General features: G+C 40.5%; 1 protein-coding gene across 1 annotated transcript in view; it reads left to right on the top strand.

The window, feature by feature from the left end:
• Positions 1-23342, top strand: part of atp9b (ATPase phospholipid transporting 9B) — a gene marked incomplete at its 3' end in the record, with an annotated part of 51457 nt that overhangs the window by 26680 nt on the left and 1435 nt on the right. Inside the window, exons 15-26 of the mRNA XM_080011979.1 lie at positions 2724-2972; positions 9732-9893; positions 10549-10641; positions 13621-13704; positions 14164-14334; positions 14425-14523; positions 14641-14730; positions 16454-16598; positions 16998-17062; positions 18765-18920; positions 19008-19072; positions 19582-19690. Of these exons, the coding sequence (XP_079868105.1) occupies positions 2724-2972; positions 9732-9893; positions 10549-10641; positions 13621-13704; positions 14164-14334; positions 14425-14523; positions 14641-14730; positions 16454-16598; positions 16998-17062; positions 18765-18920; positions 19008-19072; positions 19582-19690 (1488 nt within the window). The remainder of the gene's footprint in view (positions 1-2723; positions 2973-9731; positions 9894-10548; positions 10642-13620; positions 13705-14163; positions 14335-14424; positions 14524-14640; positions 14731-16453; positions 16599-16997; positions 17063-18764; positions 18921-19007; positions 19073-19581; positions 19691-23342) is intronic.

The following is a 23342-nucleotide window of genomic DNA, read 5'->3' as shown; positions in this document are numbered from 1 at the left end:
TGAAGCGGCAAGGTCTGTGCATGGGTCGCTGGTGTACATTATTTATTTATAACATATACTGCTATTGACACGTGACCGATAAGGTTCAAATTTGTCTGGTAAAATTAATTATTTTCAGACACTGGAGTTTTACGACAGTGGCGTAAAAGTGCAATTGCACTCAGAAACTGTAGGGGCGCCGAATCCCAAATGTAGGGGCGCCAAATCCCAAATACCAAAAGTTACATGGTGCCGCTTAAAAACTCATTTTTATGATTGCTGCAGTGCTGTATATCCAACAGGATGTACCGAAGCAGTTGTACTACTGGCTACAGCAGGTAGTCAGTAGGAAGCAACCCAACTTCCTGTTTCTAGTCTTCCAAAATAGTCAATAAAACCTTTAAAAACCTGATAAAATGCACAGTTTGAAACAATTATTTTGGTATTAAAATTCACTATCTGACAGTATTATGAGCTTCTGGTTTTTTCGAAAAGGATATTTAACATTTTAATAGAGAGAAGCTGCAGCAGAGTGGTAAGTTTCTCAATAGAAAAGTGTTCAGCGAGGTTCTGCTATAAACAGTTATATATGATGGGAATCAACATTTTAATAAGAAAAAATCCTTTAACAAAATGGCTGCAATGGCTTCAAAAGTGCCATAAAAATGCAGTGTCTTTAAACAACCTCCATGGCATGAGGCAGTATTCCTTCTGTAAAATATGTTGATATTATACTATATATATTATTATAGAGAATTGACTGATATGATACTAAACCTCAGTGTTTTTCAGGGCAAGGTTGGTTGAAAAGGCCAAGAACATGAGACTAAAAAATTTAACCAAAAACCAAATTGATTATATGCTGATTATATTATGTGTTTATCATCATAGCTAGCAAAACGTCTGAGGAATTTCTCAATTTTTTGTTCTGGACAAAATTAAGTTATGTAATAAGGTAGACCCTGCTCTGACCCTGTCTTGCCCTGTTTGTCCTTTCAATGCTCCTCTACACTAACAAACTGCACAAACATGTCAGACAGACAATAAAAAGTTGAAATCAGGGACCTTTAAGAAAAACTTTATAAAACTAAGACCTGTAAGTTTTACATTTCAGCCAGAATGTCATTATCATAAAATTACATTTTATGTTCTGGCTGAAATTTAAAACCTTCATTCTGTTTTGCACAGTATGGTTCTTCTGTATTTCATATATTGGTGGCAAGTATGTTATTGAATTATTACTTAGTATAACCTAGTAATTAAATTGAACACAAATCTTTTTATTTGAGCTTTTTATTTATTGATCTTTTTATTTTTTGTGAAACAAAATGATATGTTCCCAGCCAGATTTGAGGGGAATTTTAAACCAATGTTAGAAATGTTGCAATAGAATAGGAATGAGATCAGGTTCTACTCACATCTACCCACATTATTATGTTTCAATGTTTAAGGTTGATAAATGGCTGTTCTTTAATAGATAGACATGTATAGAAGAGACATTTATTGACATAGAACATTGGCACATAAAAATTTCGGTATACATTTAATTTTCCTCAACCCAGTTGATGGAAATGCACCTAATTCACTTTTTAGTTGTTGAGACATTGGCTGAAAATCCCACTTAAATTTGGAAGGAAAATTTTTGATTTGAAATCTAATCATTGTACAAAATAATGGCGATCACATGATTGTCAAAATTGTGGAAGCCCTCATTAAAAAAACAGATCACAAAAGCAAAGCTTTCCACTACATCCTGGAGGTGATGTGTCTTATTCACAAGTAAAACCCGACCCCTCCCATGTGTCTCGGTCAGTAAAACACAACACGTCTGAGCAGCTGACCTCCCAATCGATCAGTTTTCTTCTTGTCAACTTCTTCCCTCCCCCTCGCAGGACTTCCCCCTGCCGCCCGCCCAGCTTGGTGGGGCTGGAGGTTAATAATAAACCGGAATCTCACGCTCCGCTGGTGCCGCATCCAGCTGGCACGCTGGGCTGCGCTAGCCACCACTCAGCTAAATTGATGGGCGTAGTCGGAGGAGGGGAAGACATAAAAGGCCCTCAAATCAGATATGACATGATAAAGATGGTGATACAGCGCTTACCCCTCGCTGTGTCATTTGCTCTGAAAAGGGACGTCAGAGCCGGAGGCCGGGGGGTGGGGGTTAATCTCGTTCTGACACCGATGCTTCGCCCTCCGAATAACTGTGTTTTCTATTCCTCTAGGGAAAAAAAAACATTTTATAATGTTTGGTAAATATAGTGATTAGCATGCTCTAATGCCTAGCTTTCTGGGTACGAATATAAACTTATATAGTCTTCCTTCTATTGCCATGGTATCTTATGGAAAGTTAATTCAGTTCCCCAAACAGAAGTCATTTGGACACGGTGTTAAAAAAAAAACAACAAAAAAAACCTTCTTGTCATGCAATTAATTGCAATGGGCGATTCAAATTACTTTTTTTTTTTTTTTCTATCATGGAATATGTGTAATAATAGATGTCTACCTATTACAGAAGAGCCATTTATGAGAATATAAGGATTTGGGTTGACAGTTATTTTGCTTCAACCCAACTGGTGGAAATATACCTAATTCACATTGAGAGAGCAAGAAAGCATTTACTGTGACAGTACAGACTTTTCTCAAAATTCCCGCAACATTTCCCGCAAGCATGGGGCAGCCAAACCATATTTCATAGCATCTGAGTCTCATGGCCGGTTTGCTGGCTGTCGCTTTCTCCATGCCAGGTCGTCTCCCAGCCGTCCAACGGCATCGGCGGCTCCACGCCCCACAGGAAGTCCGCGGCGGCGGCCCCCAAGGTCCGCAAGAGCGTCAGCAGCCGCATCAACGAGGCGGTGAAGGCCATCGCCCTGTGCCACAACGTCACGCCTGTCTATGAATCGCGGGCCGGTGTCAACGGAGAAACGGAGACCGCCGAGGCCGACCAGGACTTCAGCGATGACAACCGCACCTACCAGGCCTCCAGCCCCGACGAGGTGACACTCAAGCCAGGGGCATTTTGCTTCACCATTAATTGTAACACAAATAATAGCGATTGTCTTGTACTTGTAATTGTAATCACACGTGTCTACCTATTGCCTTTTATTGGCATTGGAGATTGGAACGTAAAAATTCAGGTAGACGGTTAATTTTCCTCAACCCAGCTGATGGAAACTCACCTAATTCACTTATTAACTCATTCTGATTAAGTTCAGTTCAACATTTCTACCATTGCTTTAAAATTCCCCTTAAATTTGGATGGGATAATTTGATTATGGAATCAACAGAAATGCACTGTGAATCTTGTTCTCTTCATAAGCAAACTTCACGATAATAAATGTCAAAGTTTCATAGTTTTGCGAAGCAGAGTATCGGGCTGGCGAGCAAAGAATCCCACTGTCGGGCTTCAGCGGCTTCCTTCCACTCTTAAGATTTTTTTTTATCATAGCTGATTCTTGGTACCTGCAATTAGTCATTCCATGAACAGGGGGTCAGAGGTCACACCCTCACGTCGGGGGTTAAGCTGTTTAATCAGCAGCGTCATGCTTGCTGAGAATTTATGGCTCCAAATGAAGGAAGGCTCTGGAAGGATAATGAACTGTGAGGCGTACGCACCACTTTCCCCCGCTTTGCATCGATGTGTAGCCCTGGAGTTTGGGCCTTTTACGACCACCGGGCGTGTTGGAGCTTATTTCAATGGAAGAACGGTTCACAAGCAGAGCCTTGGTAAAAATTGAATATCCAGAGGTTGTCGTTATTTGTTTTGAGAACCATTCAATTCCTATCGAAGGAGAGCTAATCTCCTCGAACACACTCTGGGTCTGGGGGCCGCTGTCGACGTATTTTCTGCTTGTGGCGCTCACAAAGCCCTTTTTCGTCAGACTTCGAGCATCCTGCCATCCAAATGAAGACGGAAAGGTGAGGGAAAGGTAATTCTGGGTTTTCCCCTTGGCGGCGCGCTAGAGCGGCCTCACCTCCTTCACTGGATTGATGTGTATATTTATTTATTTTCCTCTATCTCTTCTCCTCCATTGTCTCACGCTGCTCACAGTGATCAATATTTAATTTTCTCTGAGAGACGATGAGGACTGGGGGGTTGTGTGTGCGGGGTCTGTGGTTGTTCATATGGTGCCCCCCCCACCTCTTTTAACACTGTCTTTGTTCTCTCGCTCTGCTTTTATTTCACTTCTGGAGCTGTCTCAACTATTACATCATCGTTCGATTGCAATTATTTGCACAACATTTTGTGAAAAATTCAGATTTCACAATCATCATGTTGGTAAAGGGCTTAAAGGCTTTCCTCCATCCCCCCCCTTTACATTTCTTTCCTTTGTTTTTCGTTAGTGCACCAGTCTGCACACCACAAAGTGCAATTGTTTTGCTCAATATTCTATGTTTAGTGAGCAAAACGAACAAAAAGGCACTTGCCCAGTGCTGTGGTTTAATTTCATCACTGTATCAGGGTGAATGTGCTGAAAACAGTGTTAAGGGACATGTGGTTCCTTTGAGGAAAGTTCATTTGGACTAGAATGCTACTCGAGTACCCCTTTTCCACTGCACCAAAAACCCAGTAACATCCGCGAACATCTGGCACTTGTCATCAGTGGTAAAGGTAAAACCCTGGTTTCAGTCCCAGGTCAAATCACCCTGCAGTAGACACAGGTTTTCATCGGCTCCACCTCCAATCGGCTGTGATGTAAACAGGACAACCGGGTTGACTTGCTAAATTTGGCCCCTTTACCGACAAGATGCGACTCGCGTTAAAGTTAGCTAGTGTGTTAATAGACAAGAATATCCGTGTATCATTGGATCATTTCATATCCCATTTAGAATCTAAAATCTAAATCAGAAGTTCTTGACTTTTTTTCCCACTTTGGGGACCACAAAATGTTTTGAGTGTGGGGCTCACTACGTTGGGAGCGCAGCGGAGAACCCCCACCCTCCCACCGGGCTCCCTGCCACTCCAGCGGGGTCCAAGCGGGTCTCAGAACCGGAGGAGCTCCTTCGCTCCCCGCGCTGAAGGAACAGTGCAAGCATTGGCCGGTGCTACTTCTACTAACTTCTACTATTGGGTTGTTCACATACGATCCGATTCTTTTGAACAGCAAAAACAAACAGGTTTTTTTTTTTAAATTTTTTTAGGTTTTAGAGTTTTATGTTGCTGTCTCCTCTACTGTTTTATTCCCAATCACACTGGAACCATGACACGCCCCTTTTCCGGCATTTTCATAACGTCAATTGTGATGCACCAGGAGAAAAAAGAATGGCATTTCTTCTGGCAATGGGAAAGGCTTCAATCACCTAAAATGTATTTATTAAAAAAAAATATATTTTTTATTAATTTTGGCGTAAAAACTCACTCTTTTTGCACCCTTTCCACCTCTCACTCTCTCTTTACCTCCTCATAACATTTTTGTCTCATACGCTTCCCTCTTTCTCTTCATCCCTCCCTTCCTCTATCTCTACCCCACTGTCACTGACACAGTCAGATATTACATCAGGGTGACTAACCTCCTGACAGCACAGCATAAAATCACACACAAAAGGGCAAAGCTTACAATATAAAAGTTTCACACATGATGAATTTATTTGACCAATATGATAAAATATATCATATTTATTTATTTAAAAATATATTGGGGTTTTTTTTTTTTTGTTTTTTTTTTATTGTATTTAGTATATTATTTAAAGCAACACTATGTCCTTTTTTGCTTTAAAATAACAGCTTAAAAATCATTTTGATGATACACTGACATACATTCACTGTAATATGGACAGTGGCACCTCTTTCCTTCCCACCCACCGCCTGAACGCCCGTTCTTGCACTATGTAACTTCTGTGTTTGCGTATGAAACCCCCAGAAAAGTGCGTTACGCTTCATGGCACTTCGTCACTTTCTTGATGTTTGCTCACATGGGGTTTCCTCTACCTAATGTCAATAAGGACCCCCACCAAAAACATGCACACATCATTTGACCAGCGATGGACACTCATCACCTGGTCCCCGGGCGCGTCCACGAATGCTGCCCACTGCTCCTGGCTGTGCCCCCGGAGGAAGGACAGGCCACGGATGGGTTAAATGCAGAGGCCTCATTTCACCGGCCACCATCCAAAGCATGTGCGTGTGTGTGTGAGATTCTTCTTCTTCATTAAAAAAAATAACAAAACAATAAATTATAAATTTGCCGGTCCAGTAAGAATGCTCACACAAAACATAGCCGCTCCACCTCCCTGAGGGTGCAGACAGGACAGGCCAGTGGTACGCCTAGCACCCTCATCCCAGCCAGCGCAAACTCACTTTCATTGCGCCATCGAGTTGGTTTCATCCTCTGACTTGAGCGAGCCGATTTGCCAGGCCGAGCACATCTGGTACCTACACCCGTGGCAGGGGGCCCCATTCCTCCTCGAGTCCCCACGCCCTCTCTCTCCAAGACTCTGGGAAGAGGCAAGTCTGGGCAATGGCCGCTGTAACCTAGGTGTACATTCCATTTGCGTTTGTATTATAAACTGTGATTGAAACGTAACCGATCAGGTTCAAATTTGAATACTTATGTTTCATTTTTTCATAAATATAATGCATGTTAATTAATTTTATTGTCCTTGGTGGGGGGGTCTATGGGCCACCAGACCCCTCACCTATCCAACAGCAGCTTATCTGACTGGGAGCGGTTCCTCTCTAACGTAATGAGACGTCATTAGGGAGATGAAGTGGGCTGGCCACCGGGGGTCAGAGCAGGGGTCGTCGTTGCCCACGAGTCGGCCACTCTGCAAACACCGCCCTCTTGTGACCTTCGACCCCTGAGATATTAGCAGAGAGTGTGACAATGGCCTTTAATGACTACAGAGTTCAATAAACGGGCTGTTTATCATTTCCAATTCAGCCAGTTGGACTGGTCTTCCTGGGGGCGAGCAGCTTCAGTACAGTTGGAAGGGAATAACTTTTATAAATATGCAGGACATTGATAACGGTTTTTGCACGGGTCCACCTTTCCTGGCAAGAATACAAGGATCAGGCACGTGCAAGAAGTGAAAGGCAGCCGTGCGCCTTTCTGTGGTCACTAAACAGTCGATGTGGAGGAACATCGTCAACAAAGAAGAGCACCCACAGATGAAAAAAATATCCCCACAGTCTCAAAGGAACCAAGGCAAATCTCACAAATGAATGATCAGAAGACGGCATGCTTTCAATGTGACTCTTTGTGAAGACAAGGGTAAACCCCGAAACGTTGCGGTTTTGAATGGAATTCTGGGACTTGCGGTGTCATCCACATACAGGAAGATCTTACGGATTTGCACTTTAAATCGACTCTGAAACCCTCCTAAACTTTACAAATCTAGCTCTCAAAGTGCTGTACGGATATTACAAATGACCTAAGTGTTATCTTATAACGGGGGTTAGAGTTTCACCGTGAGGGATCCGTTCTGACCACCAAAGGCTTCAGATGCTCGTTGTTGTTTTTTTTAAGGGCAGTGCTGCCACCGTGATATACACAATTCTCCGGGACCCTGAGGAGGCCATTGAAATGATTGATCGGCTCCTTTAAACCGGTCTGCCCTCGTCGTAAAAGCGGTCACGCCTCGTCTCTTCTGTTACCGTCGCGAGTCGTGAGTAACACGCAGTTTGTATCGTACTTGACAAGGCTTTAAATAGTTCCCATGGAGCTGATAAAGTAGATTGAGGAGCTCAGTTTCAGCTCCTCCAGACGCTGCGTGTGTGTGTGTGTGTATATGTTTGTCTGTTGGTGTGTACGCGTGCACGTGCCAGTGCGTCTTCCACGTGCGCGGGATAATGACACACAGATGTGTGTTAAGTAAATATAGTCGACCCTTTTTCGCAGAGCTCAAAGGGGGGAGCGGGAGAAATGACGGGGTATCAGCAGGAAGTTCCAATTTGTAGGTCGGAGAATAATAACAAGCTTTGAGTGAGCAAATTGAAAATGAAGCCATTGAGGGTTGAGTGGCGCGCAGCTGAACGCTCACCCGGGGGGGCCGCAGTTCCTGCTGGGGAGCTGAAGGGGGGAGAGAAACAGAAAAACACTTATCCTCCGCCAAATGTAGAGGGGGATCAGCGGCTCTGGAGATACCATCTCTCTCTCTCTCTCTCTCTCTCTCTCTCTCTTTGCCTTGATGGGCGATCGGCACACGCTTTGATTGTTGGTGAAAAGCCCTGGGTGCTAAGAGTTCGTTGGAAAATTATTTGAAATTTAGAGTGAGAATTACCTTGTTTTCTATGTTTGCATGGTAAAGGTATATTTCAGTTCCTCATGCTAATGGCATTCGCACAGTGCAAGGCTGCAGAGGGGATCAACTAGCCTAGCTCCTGTGATCAACTAGCCTAGCTCCTGTGAAATTAGGGAAATACACCTTCCAGCATCTGAAAAAGCTCAGTTATTTAAGTGACACATCTCGCGTCTTTATGACGAGTTAAAATCAGAACGTAGAAAATATTTTTAAATGCAGCTCCACCAGAACTACTAAAATCGATAACAACTATAACGACTAAATTTCCTTCATAAAATTGAGTATCCCTTTAAGCATCCCACCTTCACATCACAATTCATATTCCATGATATTGCTAATTGTGGTTTACCGTAAAAATGATAAAGAATCATTTACTTTATCATTCTCATCCAAATTGAACTTATTTTTTTATATTCCCCAGACTGCATTTTGGTAACATTATAGGCGTGTTTGATTTTTTTACATGGTAAAAACAGAAACACTTTTTTTTTTTCCCTCTTAAACGCCCCCTTCATTACTGTAACCTTGTTAGAAGTTAGTTAGTTATACTGTGGTCATTTCAAATAGACAACATTTTATGCCTCTTATTGACCTCATATGCCTTTGGACAGCAGAAACCAAAATTGGCTGCTTGTACCAGCTTGAGTAGATTAGAGGTTGAGCAGATTACTCAGATGCACATTTAAATTATAATGGGATACATGCAACTTAAGTGCATTACATCTGCGGCTCCTCGTGATCTACCTTGGAAAAAAAATAAAATAAAATAGGCCTTCAAATTGTCACACGTCGATTGATGGTTGGAATCCCTGGATTCCCCGGTTTGGAAAGAAAGTGCCTCTGTGCAAAGCATAGAAACCAAATTTGGCTTGGAAACAGCGGGCCTGCGCAACAAAGTCTCCCTGGATGAATAAAGGTTAAAGGTTTTATCTAAAAAGAAAACAACCCCACACAGTCAAGACTCTCCTTGCAATCCACTCAGTTCGTTGTCAGGTGTGAGTCATAAATGAACAAGTGATTTTTTTTTTTTTTTTTTTTTTTTTTTTATAATGTATTCCGTTGTGGGGGGACATCCTCTGAAACGGTCATTGAGCCTTTTATTTGTGAGATTTTCAGTCCTCCTGCCCTTAATTTTAGCTCTTGGTCTCTACTAATAGATACACAGCCCATTAAAATAAGCATTTATAATTTATTTTAGTGCAGTACAGCATCCATATTTATCACAAGATCTGCTCATCGATTCAACGTCCCATGATCTAAACAATTCAACAAGCGAAATGATAATGTAAAGTCATTTAATTGTCGTCTGATTGCAATTTAAAATTCTCCAATCATATGTTTTCATCCTAATTTCAGAGGAATATTGAACCAGTGTTAGACATTCTCCAATAAATATACAGTACCATTGAGAAGACTGTATCATGATATATTAATTTCATGACATTATGTGTCACCCAGTTCTACGGTGACATCTTTTATGCAATCAACTGATGATTCTACTTCCTGTTCCTCAGGTGGCCCTGGTGCGCTGGACGGAAAGCGTGGGTCTGACGTTGGTGAACAGGGACCTGAGCTCCCTGCAACTGAGGACTCCCTCGGGTCAGATCCTTACCTTCTGCATCCTGCAGATCTTCCCCTTCACCTCCGAGAACAAGAGGATGGGCATCATCGTCAGGGTGAGGAGCTCTGAGCTGAACTTCACCCTCAAGATGTGATGATGTTGATGTGCGAGACAAAATGCCGTCTCGGTGGTGGGACCCTCAATCTCACATACATACCCCTCAAACGTTAAATATAGTAATCCATGAGATTCTTTAGTAAAAGACAAAGAAATCCCATGTTTGATACTTTATTTAGCTGACACTTTATAAGAAACAGGTATTCAATGTATTTATCTGATGAATATGCCTATCTATATGTTTCCATTGTTGGTGACTGGGTCCCCCACTGATCAGGCAAGAAGTGAATTTGGTAAGTTGCAGTCAGTAAACTGTCGATATGGATGAATATTTACAAAAAGGAAGAGCATACTCGGATGACATAATATCCCCACCATCCTAAGTTACGAAGAGAAACGAACAAAAAAAAACGGTCGATGAGAAGATGGCAAACTTTGGAGAACGGAAAGTTCGGATGATGATGATGATGATGATTTTGAAATGGATTTGTAGCGTGATCCACCCAACACAGACGACCTCATGGATTCCCCCTTTAACTTTTTTACTTATATTCTTCTTCATGGAACAGTAGAATTTATATGTAATGGCACAAGTAAATTATATAAATATAACGTACTTGTATCATCATATGCATGTATTCTTTTGGACCCAGGAGGAGTCGACAGGTGACATAGCGTTCTACATGAAGGGTGCTGATGTTGCCATGGCGAGCATTGTCCAGTATAATGATTGGCTGGAGGAGGAAGTGAGTGCTTTTATATGTATTTCTGTATATTTCATATGAAGTCCGGTTGTTTCTTGTGTGTAAATATGTTATGATAGCACCAATTGTCATCCCCACATGTATCGATATAAATGGATTCATCAAAAACTAACATGATTCGGTCAATATCGCCGGAATAGTGAGACAGAAATTGATGAAATGATGAATATGATAACCCCACCCATAGCGGTCATTACTGTAACATGGCCCAATGACGTCTTTTTAACGAGGACATTCATCAGTAGATCAACGCGGCGTACCAACTCGCTGATCGAAGTGCTCGTGTGCATACATACTTCATAATTATATTGGCATTATTGAGTCATTTAGCACCGCGGGCAGCTTTTGATTTAATTAGTGACCTAGATAAAGATGAGGTAATTACAGTACAGTATGTGTCATATGTCATATTCTGGATGGGTGGTGCTAACGATGTCGACTGAAACATCTCCTGTTGGAGTCAGTGACTGTACGGCCTCCTGCGCTGGTCAATAACCAATCAACATCCCCTTCGGTTTATCATATCAAAAATAAACCGCCATGCGTCCGTTTGGCTGATCGTGTCCTCTGAACTCTGCCCGAGGCCTCGTTATTCACCATTGATTTATTTCGGTGTTGATCGGCAATATGCCGCTCTGATGCAGCTGCTGCTCCAACGAGAACAGACGCTTCGTATTTTATTTTGGTCACATTAAAATTTGTCTGTGAACTAAGCTTTTGAATTGTATCGACCTTTTTCAACTCGAAACCCTGGTCTTAGTTGTACGCATTATAGCACAGCTGCTAACCTGCAAGAATTTTGTGTAACAACCACACAATTATTGGTCAAAATACGCAGGTCGAAATTCCATCTGAAACTACGCAATAAATAAATAGAAGAAAAAAAAATAAAAAAAAAATATATATATATATATATATATATAATTATAATTAAATTATGAGAAACAATAAGTCAATCAATACAAAACAATACTGTTCATTTATTTGGTATTTAAACTACATCCCTGGGATTGGACCAGATGCTACGAACTGTGGTTCTGTAACCCCTCCCTCCCTCTCACTCAACATCCACTGATACGCAGCGCACTGAGCACAGCGGTACTTTATTATCCACTGAGGTGTAATGCGGCGTTGCTGAGGTAAAGCGGGAAGTGGGGGAGTATTGAGCACAAAAATGTGGCTGTGTTGTTAACATACAAAGCGTTGGTAATAGTTTTCTGCTTGATCGGCCGTGACCGGCACTGTGCTCATGTACTGATACTCGAACCCGATACCAACGTAATGTAACGTAGTTGCGTAGTTAGAAGCTCAAAAAAGAGAGCGAAAGAAATAAACTGTGGGCTTTTTGGAGGTACTTCAAGGTTAGTGAAGAAGATTGGATATATCATTTATATATCTATCGCCTGACAATATTCAGACTCAGTTCTTGACGAGTCACTCAGTGAAGTGGATCGATTTGATTCAGTTGATTCATTTTTTATTATTATTACTTTTTGTTTGCAATGATTGCAATTTATTTTGTAATGGTAAGCACCATATATATATAAAAGCTATATTTGCACTAAAATGTGAAAGGACTTTCATTTGAAGTTTGAACTGGACATTTACATGTTAGTTATATGTTGTGTTCTACTAAAACTCAGTGACTGTCCCATATTGTATTTTATTTTATTGGAACTCAGTGACAGTTTTCTGTTCTGTTATTGTTCCATAGCGAAAAATGAACTATAATAAACACACAGTGTCAAAATCAGCTATCTCACTATTGTGGTAACTGAAAATTGCACCCAGGATACATCCAATGAGACCAAATGATGAGAATATTTGATTTCAAGAAAATTTAACTCAAACTGATCGTACATCAATGTAAAAGTTATTTAATAGTCAATTTTTTATTATGGACATACAAGTGAATGAAAATCAGAATCGGCAGGTCAGACTGCCAGAAAAAATCGGACATCTGAATCGGCCAAGAAAATTGCAATCGGTGCGTCTCTAGTTGGTAAACATGTTCAGTAACCTTACAAGATGATGCATTTCAGGGGGTATATTCTAATTATATGAATTTGTACGCTGTACAGTATATAGTTAGCCATAGTATCTTGCATACATTGTGATGAGCCTCGGTACGAGACAACTACGTTGTGAATAACTGATTATTCTGGAGTCATTTAGCTGCAGTAACTCAAACGCCACAGTGACTCCTTGTCACACTATTGTGGTACTCAAAATATATTCACATGGTTGGCAGGTCTGATATACTGTAGTGCTCCATGTAACTCTCTAATTAAAATTTAGAAAATTATTGGAATTAGATTAATTTTTCCAGAGGAAGAGGAATAGGGCCAAAATAAAATAGTCAGAAAATAATTCAGAATTCATTTTCAGAATCCTCAGGATAAAGTCAGAATTCTAAAGTTAATTTCAGAATCCTGGGAATAAAGTCAGACTTCTAAATTGAATTTTGGAATCCTTAGAATTCTTAAGTTGACTGTCAGAATTCGGACTACAAAATTGTTTTTTTCACAAGGCAATATATTTTTTCCTCTTCCCAAAGAACATAATGATGGACATCATCAATTTCTCTTGATTGGAGACAAAAGAAAATACAGAGAAGAGACGTAAATTAATGAAGCAACTTAAAAAAAAAAAAGTAAATTATTCACAAGATATATATTTAAGTTGATTTAATATTAAACAATTGGTTCTAAAGAACTGAAACAGATTGTCAATTATTTTTTTAAATTGATGCATGTTTTACTTTAGACCTTGGTATCAGGTATATTCTCCAATCGTAAAATTCTATATTATATTATCCCAGTAATAAATCCATATCAGATACTAGCATCCATGTTGTTCCACCCTCTTAATACTGCATTATAAGGAATAACCCTGACAGTAACAAAGTATTTCGGCACTTATCGACATCATACACCCTCTCCCCCCCCCCACCCCCCACAGTGTGGGAATATGGCCAGGGAGGGCCTGAGGACCCTGGTGGTGGCCAAGAAATGCCTGTCGGAGGAGCAGTACCAGGACTTTGAGGTCAGACGCAAACCCAGAGAAGACTTTTCACTCCTCGGTGTTGTTGGTCCGGAGGTTTATCTCTTGTAGTTTTACTCTCCTGTTTCTCTTGTTTTTAACACTATTGATGAAAATGTTCCACACTTTTAGTCAGCAGGCTGGAGTTTTTTCTTACTCGCATATTTACTGTGTGACTACCTTTGATGACTCTCTAAAAGCCCTTCTCTACCTCCCTTTTGTTATTCTTGTGCTTTTACGAGCACTTTACTCTGCCTTGGTTGTCCTGTTAAAGGAACATCAGATTTTTTTGTGTGTTTTGTTCAAAATATAGGAGTCCAAAGTTCTAATGCTATGTCACTTTGGAGTCACTTAAAGATACCTTATTATAAACGGTATTGTAGGCCGAGTGCATGTAGCATGTACATTAACTCTTTAAGAACTCCACTTTCCTCCTTCTTCTCTTCACTCTGTGACGTGCAGAACCGCTACAACCAGGCCAAGCTGAGCATTCACGACCGGGCGCTGAAGGTGGCAGCGGTGGTGGAGAGCCTGGAGAGGGAGATGGACCTGCTGTGCCTGACGGGGGTGGAGGACCAGCTCCAGGCCGATGTCAGGCCCACACTGGAGCTGCTCCGGAATGCCGGCATCAAGGTCAGGGGTGTCGCTTTAAACGGCAATAGTCTCACATTTTAATTGAGGGGAGCTTGTCATATTTAGGCAAGTTCCTCTGCATCCGTTCAGATTTGGATGATAACGGGGGACAAGCTTGAGACGGCCACATGCATCGCCAAAAGCTCCCATTTGGTCTCCAGGAACCAGGACATTCACGTCTTCAAGCCGGTATGCATCCTCCTTGTATATCTGTTTCTATGTTTATAAGTACTAAAACATCATGAGCATCGTTCTTCGCTGCAGCGATAAATACACGGCTAATCATACTGTTCGGCTCTTGAGCAGGTCTCCAGCCGGGGCGAGGCCCATCTGGAGCTCAACGCCTTCAGGAGGAAACACGACTGTGCTCTGGTCGTCTCTGGAGACTCCTTAGAGGTACTGTAGTGCAGAGCAGCAGATGATGTTGGGAAGAGAGTGTAAAAAGGTAATCTGATGCCAAAACTAATAGCAGAGAGTTCAGCCAGAGCCTGACGGGACTGAAGTGGAAAACAAAGCTCTTTGAGCTATCACTCCTTTTACAGAAATCACTCAACCTCCTAGGACGTAAAGCAAGGTTTGTTTCTCAACAAAGGCTCACAGTTTCTATCAGTTAAAGCCACTCTTGTCAAAGTTGGGTACGTGTATCCCCGGTGGTAGGGGGATCGATCTAGGGGGTACGTAAAATAAATCTGTGATTTACCTTCCCAAACAGTTATGTTGAATAGCCGACCGCAAAACTGCAAAATAAATGCATGCACCATAGTGTAACAACATAATATTATTATCACAGTGTCTAATATGTTAGGGATAATGTTGGTGGAATATCAGAAAATAACCCACAGTGTGTGAATCACGCAGGGTTCTGGAACGCATTTTTCAAATGTTGCCTGAACATAATCTCGCCTACACAATCCATTAATTATGTTAAAAATTAGAAAAATTTAAAAGTGATACTGATAAATAGTAACCGGACAACCCGATCACCGCTGGTTTAATTTTTAAATGACAATTATTTTGGCGATTGAGTGCATGGAGGTGCACAGGAAGGCATCTTGAATGATGGGTGCAGCCATGCAAAAGCCACAATTGTAACCTTGAATCAGCTAAATTGAAATAGCTCTTTTTGTTATATTTGCCCCAGACAATGATTAGATGTATTGTAATGGAAGTGTTCCTGCGCTTCGTCCCATGCGCTCTCACTGTCGTTTTACTCTCTCTCTGTCTCTCTCTGTCTCATGTGTGTCCGCACGTGCGTGCAAACACACACACACACCACACGGTGTAACGTTGCATCAGCTGATGCCCTCGGTAACAACAAATGTATGGAATTTACCTGCTGTAGCTAAATTTAAGAATATAAAAAATATTATTATTATTTTTTTTATCTTTATTTTACGTTACGTTGTGCATAAGTTTAGGTGCAGAAATAAAAATAAAAAGTAGGAATTATTGGTTATTCTGTCTCATTTATATGTTACAGTCTATATATATATATATATATATATATATATATATATATATATATATATATATATATATATATATATATTCATATATTCATATGTATGTATGTTTATTTATATATGCATATGTATGTATGTGTTTATATATATATGCATATGTATGTGTATATATATTTATACTTATACAGTATATATATATATATATATATATATGCATATATATATTATATTATATATATTATATTATATATATAGTATATAGTACATAATAAATATGCATATATATATGCGTGTGTGTGTGTGTGTGTGTGTGTGTATGTGTGTAAATCACACACACACACACACACACACACAGTTTATATATGCTCAAAGAAGTATGTTTCTCAATAGTAAAGTGTTGTGCTATGAACAGTTATAAATGATGAGAACCATTTTAATAAGGCCTCGGCTGAAAAGTAGAGAACCTACTCTTTAAATGTCCTTCATATATTGATTCCGTAAAGGGTAGAGCCCACAATAAACAGCAAAAACAACAGTATTTCATGAAGGGTCACATGTAAATTGTGTACTTCATAAACAAAAAGAGCACATAAAGAGGCACAGTGGTTTTATCATTTATTTATTATGATGGTTTCATTATTTTGTGTGTGTTGCAGGTGTGCTTGCGATACTATGAGCATGAGTTTGTGGAGCTGGCGTGTCAGTGTCCAGCGGTGGTCTGCTGCCGCTGCTCCCCCACCCAGAAAGCCCAGATCGTCAAGCTGCTGCAGCAGCACACGGCCAACAGGACCTGCGCCATCGGTGACATTTCACGGCTTTTCAGATTTTATATATCGAGTGAATTCTGGGTTTAATCCCATGATGTTGAACAAAAAATGTCTGAATTCTGACTTATTCAACGACCGTTTAACTCCTGTTTAGTTGCCCCGCAAAAAAGGGAACTTTTTGTATTGACCGTTAAGTGTGAATGTTTGTACTCAGGATAACAGAGATTTTATACAGGCATGCACACATGCACCCAAGCTCACACATACAAACACACTAAAGAGACAGGTCATGCAGCTTTAAAATTTATTACCTATTGTGTCCACATGATGGCAATCAAAGCTCATCAGTTAATGTCTGCTAATCTGATAACCTCTAGGGGTGTGTGTGGGTGGGTGGGTGTGGTGATTAATATGTTACCTTACCATTCTCTAGGTGATGGGGGGAATGACGTCAGTATGATCCAGGCTGCAGACTGTGGCATCGGCATTGAGGGCAAGGTGAATCTAGCTCTGCATCTCTTTTAGAAAATAACAGGCACCCCAGAAATCTTGGTACAAACAAACAAAAGCATTTCTGTTTGATTATTACATTTCTGCAATTGCTAGTCACCATATTGTAACATTACACATTAAATGAATTCATTTGACGATGATCTTTGAATAAAAAAGATTGTGGACCAATCCTTAAGAAACCACATTTATCGCTGAACGGATGAAAAAAATGAAATGCCTTTGATAAATAATCTTTCCTGAGCTCCCTGTAATTACGGGCTCTCCGTGCAGCTGCAACGCCGCCCCGTTTCGATGCGGATGCACGAACGTGCCTTTCGGCTTCTTGCTTTCAGCTGCCGCTTTTTGGCTTGGCAACAAAACTATCTGCTTAGAACTTTGGTCTGTGCGATTCTGCACTTCTGGAGCACATTTTCTTATCATTTGATCAGAACATAGACTTTGCCCTAAAACACGCTACTGTCCAGCGTACTATTATACTCCTTTCAACGGGTTAATATCGGTCTCTAAGGTCCCCAAAACATGGCTTTGTTTGTTGTTTTTTGCTGAAAATACCACTCCATACCACACCATTTTAACATGCCTCAAAACCGCTCCTGTTCCTAACCGTCTGTTTCAGTGTCACATTAAATGAACCACGCCCACTCCGGAACTGTTTGCCCGAGTTCTGTGAACCTGTTGTATGAAGTACACAAACTTTCACTTATTTTACCTTATCAGTCCACCAAAATGTGTTTCTGAATAAATTTGAGGCAAGAAAAAAGCAATCCAGTTGCTGAATCTTCACTCATATTAGATGTGCAAGACCTAATTTCAAAGTTTGTTCCAACTTTTCTTGGCCGTGCTTCAACGTTGTGGGGGACACTGCACTGTGCTTTTTTTGCTTCATTCAATAAGGAAACATCGGAAAATTTAATGACTACATGGATTTGTTTGCGGAAACGCGCAGGAGATCATGCGGCGCAGCCTCCAGTCAACTCACCCCATACTTTTTTTTTTAAAGAAACGCAGAAGAATTTTTTTTTAATACTTCCCTCTTCTGCAGTTTTGTCATGGACAGTTGGTACGAATTCCTCTTTTTTTTTAAATTTGTGATTTGTGCTGGTCAGGGAAGCCAACAGAGCAGTTCCCATGCTTAGGGGTTCCATCAGTGCTTGATGGTCGTGCTGAGTAACTCCAGCCGTGGGTTTACTCAGATGGCGAGCAGTTTTAATTCTACTGATGCCCCATGTGACATAGGAAGGGGTCGCAAATCTGAACAGCTTGTTGAATCACGTTTTATGAAGTAGGCAGCTAACAAAAAACTGAGTAGGTTGTCTTATTTTACAGTGTGTGTGTGTGTGTGTGTGTGTGTGTGTAAGTGTGTGTGTGTGTGTGTGTGTGTGTGTGTGTGTGTGTGTGTGTGTGTGTGTGTATATATACATATGTTGTCATGACCACACAGTAGAGAAACCTTTACCGGCTTATTCCCCTTACAATGCATTGTGGGATAAGCAACACTGCACAGTACGCTGGGGTCGTGTGCAGTTGATATTTCACAGGATGTAGTAGGTTATCCTGGTACTTTTCTCCTTCTATTTGAGCACACTTTGGTTTTGGCCATACTAAAAACTCAGATCGGGTAAACTAAATGTTATGCTGGTAGCATGCTAATAGCAGTGAAATGCTCTCTCTGTGCGCTGCCTCTCAGGAGGGGAAGCAGGCGTCCCTGGCAGCCGACTTCTCCATCACTCAGTTCAAACACATCGGGCGGCTGCTCATGGTGCACGGCAGGAACAGCTACAAACGCTCGGCGGCGCTCGGCCAATTCGTCATGCACCGAGGCATGATCATCTCCGCCATGCAGGTACAGCCAGCGATAGAACAAAGGAGAGTCGTTTGGGATCCAAAAATAATAAAGGTTTCAAAAACATTTCTTTCCCTTTGTCCACAGGCTGTTTTCTCTTCAATTTTCTACTTTGCTTCCGTCCCTCTGTACCAGGGTTTCCTCATGGTGGGGTATGTGCTGTATTCTCACGTTTCATAATATACAGTAAATAGCCAGCAGATTAATACCCACGAATCCTGAATCCTAATCCTAGAAAAATGAATTCTGAATGCTAAAAAAATTTTTTTGAGGCAAATAACAGGTTTTGCAAGAGGATGATTTGATTGTTTGAATGGTTTATAATGCAGTGACTGACATGTCGTTTTAATCGGTATTCACTTCCCTGAAGATCGCTTTACATTAAAGAGTTGCAGCGCACTAGAACATAGATTTTTTTATTTATGTAAAATGATTAATGTCATGTGAAAGGACTCCTGGGCATGATATTATTTGTTTCTGATCAAATCAGCATTACAGATAGTAAGTGTGGCTCAGCGCCACCTTCTAGTTGAAATCAGCACAAAGTATCGGGGCGAATGTGAACGTAGATCAGTACTTAGTCAAATTACTCTTTAAAGATATAAGAGATTTAAGAGATATTTGTTGCCCTTTCAGCATTTCTCTCGTTGTTCCCATGCAGGTATGCCACTATCTACACCATGTTCCCAGTGTTCTCGCTGGTTCTGGACCAGGACGTGAAGCCGGAAATGGCTCTGCTCTACCCAGAGCTCTACAAGGACCTCACAAAGGTACACAACCAGAATGCCTGCAAAACAAAATCTGACACTCAAGTTCGTCACATATTTACAAACATATTTACAGCACGAAAGCTTACCTTTTAATTCAACTGAAAACATTTATTTATTCAAGCTTGCATATAATTAGGATCACTTTTTATTTTAAATTTATTGTTTTTTTACATTATCGTGACCCTTTTTTTTTTGTTTTTGCTTTTAAGTGTTTCTGTGCAGTACCATCTTGAATTTGAAAGACTTTTAAAGGGGACCTATTATGCAAAAATGGCTTTTTCAGTGCTTGTGCACATCAATTTGAGTCTCTGATGGGTCTACTGACAGGCAAACTGTGAAATAAGAAAGCCCAGTCAGTGTTTTGTGAGCTGTCTGTTTCAGAAAACACGTGGTGAAACGAGCCCTTCAGCTTTGAGATACTAATTTACGTCGTCGCAGTTATATACGTCACTTCAGTAGAATTAGAACCGCCCCCATCCGAGTAACTCCACCCACAGCTTGAGAGCGACCGGACCCACTAGCATCAAAGCTAAGAGCTAAACATGGGAACTGCTCTGTTGTTGGCTTACAGACCAGCACAAATCTTTTAAAAGAAAGAGGAATTGATACCAACTGTCCGTGACAAAACTGTAGACGATGGAAATGTAAGTATTTGCTTTCTGCGTGCCTGCATGTGTGTGTGCGTGCGTGCATGTGTGTGCCCCAAGTCCCGCCATATCCCGTGCGGCTCCAAGCTACACGCTTCTCCGGACACCACAGTGAAGTCAGAACATACTTTTAAATGAGGCCTTGTAGATCTAATATGAGTGAAGATTCAGCAGTTGGATTGATTGTCCTTAGATTTGTTCAAAACAGACTAATGAGGGTGAAATCAGTGACAGTTTACAGACTAAAAACAATGGAACCTGGAGTAAAGGTCAAACCTCATTGGCTCACAGAACTCAGGAGGCTCCTCCCACAACAGAGCGTCAGGAACACGATGGATTTTGAGACATGATAGAATGCATAGAATGCATAATTTGAGTGGTATCTTCAGCAAAAAACTTCCAAAACAAGTTTTGGGTCCTCAGATTTAACTTTCGTATAAAGGAGCATAATAGGTCCACTTTAAGCTTTTAAACCTTTTAACCACTTTTCATTTAATTGTTATTTTTTCTTATTTTTTTATTTTATTTATCATTTTTTTATGTGAAACACTTTGAGCTGCATTTCACGTATGAAAGGTTCTATATATATATGCTATATATTCTACATATATATATGCTATATATTATTATTATTATTATTATTATTATTATTATTTTATAATTGATCAAGATGGCCCTCTCGTGAAAGATTCACCCCAAACTTTGCAAGTTTGTGGTACTGGTATTATACATCTTTCTGCTGGTCACATAATCGAATTACATGTTATTAATAATAATAATAATAATAATAATAATAATAATAATAAACGATTATTTCTCTTTCAGGGGCGGTCGCTTTCTTTCAAGACTTTCTTGATCTGGGTTTTAATCAGTGTGTATCAAGGTAAGTTGAGTCCTACACGCATGTTGATTACGCACATTTTAGTATTTTTTGTATTTCTAGAGCTTATTGTGCGTAATCTCCGGGTGCCATGACATTTCACTGCATATATGTATGACCGTATGTATATGTACGTGACAAATAAACCTCTTGAATCTTGATAAGAAATCCAGTTGATCCATCCATTCAGCGGTTCAATTTTAATGTTGCGTACACTTATAAGTAATATGTTTCTCCTCCCTTTTGATCTGGTTTGCATCTCCTGTTACGTCGCACTCTGACATCATTGGTTGCGTTTTTGAAAGGTCAACGGCAAACAAAGTTCAAATTGGTTGAGTGGACACATTAAAAAAATCGACTTAAAAATTGCAGTACAATTTCAAGTGTACACCTCAATTTGACAATTTTTAGTTGATAAACCTTAAAAAGTCTCACAAATGTTGAAACAATAAAAAACAAAAAAATTGGAAAACTAGATAAATAATTCTTATCATAAACCTTCACTGTTGAATTTTTAAACTGGTCGTTTGAAGCAGCTCACTCCTGTCACGCCTGTCAGGTTCTGGCCTTCACAGCAGTGGAGTGCTAAACTTTTTATTTTTCCGCCTGAAGTTATGAAACATCCTGAAACTTTACCAGATCGATCTGACGGGACATTACGCAACAAACCTCTGAACCTTTTGAGTTTTTAAACAAACCGCACGGCCCGTCTTCACAGAGCGGGCATTCCATCACTTTTACTACTCTTAACCCCCCCTCCCCCAGGTCCACCAGAGCTCCCAGCCGCTCTACCAGTTTTCTCAGTAGCTTATGTTTCCCAGCGCCACTTCGCTCTTACACGCGGCCTTTTGTCGTCCAGTAAATCGATATTTGTGTAATCGCTAAGCCGTGCAGCACGCGAGAAGATCCATGTTCCATGCCCAGCCATGACTTCCTGACAGCTCCAGCTTTTTAATTAAAGGCAAACAAAAAAAAAGGAAAATCCACTAAGGATATTAGACGGAGGAGGCGGAAAAAAATATTAGACACACCGGTCTACTTTAATTTATCACAGAGGTTAACTCGCAGGAACTGCACCGTATGGAGGCCATGTGAAAAGCCAATTACCAGATCAGTTCTAAGGCCATTAAGCTCAATTAGCGCAGCATTATGATTCAATGACAGGATATCAAAATACAGCTGGCGCCCGTGGACCAGCGATCGTCGCTCGGCTTCTCTGAGAAATGATTATTAAGGGCAGGAGACACACTATGAGTCTATATCCACGTAAATAATGTTATCTTCATCAAGCCTCCCCTCAGTTAATCCGGACGTTTAATCCTCGTTGTGAGGTCCAGAGCAACCGGAATGCTCTGTATGACTTAGAAATAAAGAGCAACTAGACGCTCTGTATGTGTTTGGAAATACAGAGCAAAAGGGTCTAACAGCCACACTTGAAGCCACACTCACCTTGCTATAAATATAAAAATAATAATAATACAAAGACATACATATATTTCAGTTTTGGTACTCTCAACTCCACTACATTCCTAACACAGTGGCGTTACTTTAGTAAAAAAACATTTATTTGTATATATTTTTAATTACGGACACCAGCGATAGTATTTTTTTTTTTAATTGTCATTAGGATCTGCATTAGCACTCATTTGCAGTAAAAACGGGCTGTGTTGTACCACAGCACTGGATATGGGAATTACTTAAATACTTTTTACTTAAGTAGAAATATCAATATGCTACTTTCTCATCCTCAATTTTGTATTTGTACATTTACTGAAGTAAAAATGTATAATTAAAATAATAATGACATTACAACTATTTTGTGAGGTGAAGTGAAACTTGCCTGAGACTCCTGAAAAATAGAAATGCATTTAAAAATCGCAATAGTGCTCAAGAGATTATTGATTGCTTGACTGATTTATCCCCGCTTTAATAATTAAAATAAGACCAAACTTCAGGCTAAAATTTGACAGAACCTTTCATCTCCCACCTCCACCCTTTTCAAGCGCCATTCTGGTTTGTTCCACCTCTCTGTTTTGAAATATGAATTCTCAAAAGCCACCTCTCATGGCTCCCCCAGGCGGCATCCTGATGTACGGCGCCCTCGTCCTGTTCGAGTCGGAGTTCG

Source organism: Zeus faber, assembly GCF_960531495.2.
Source record: "Zeus faber genome assembly, chromosome: 1".
NCBI lineage: Eukaryota > Metazoa > Chordata > Actinopteri > Zeiformes > Zeidae > Zeus > Zeus faber.
Note: the sequence above shows the minus strand (reverse complement) of the source record. Positions and strands in the feature narration are given on the sequence as shown.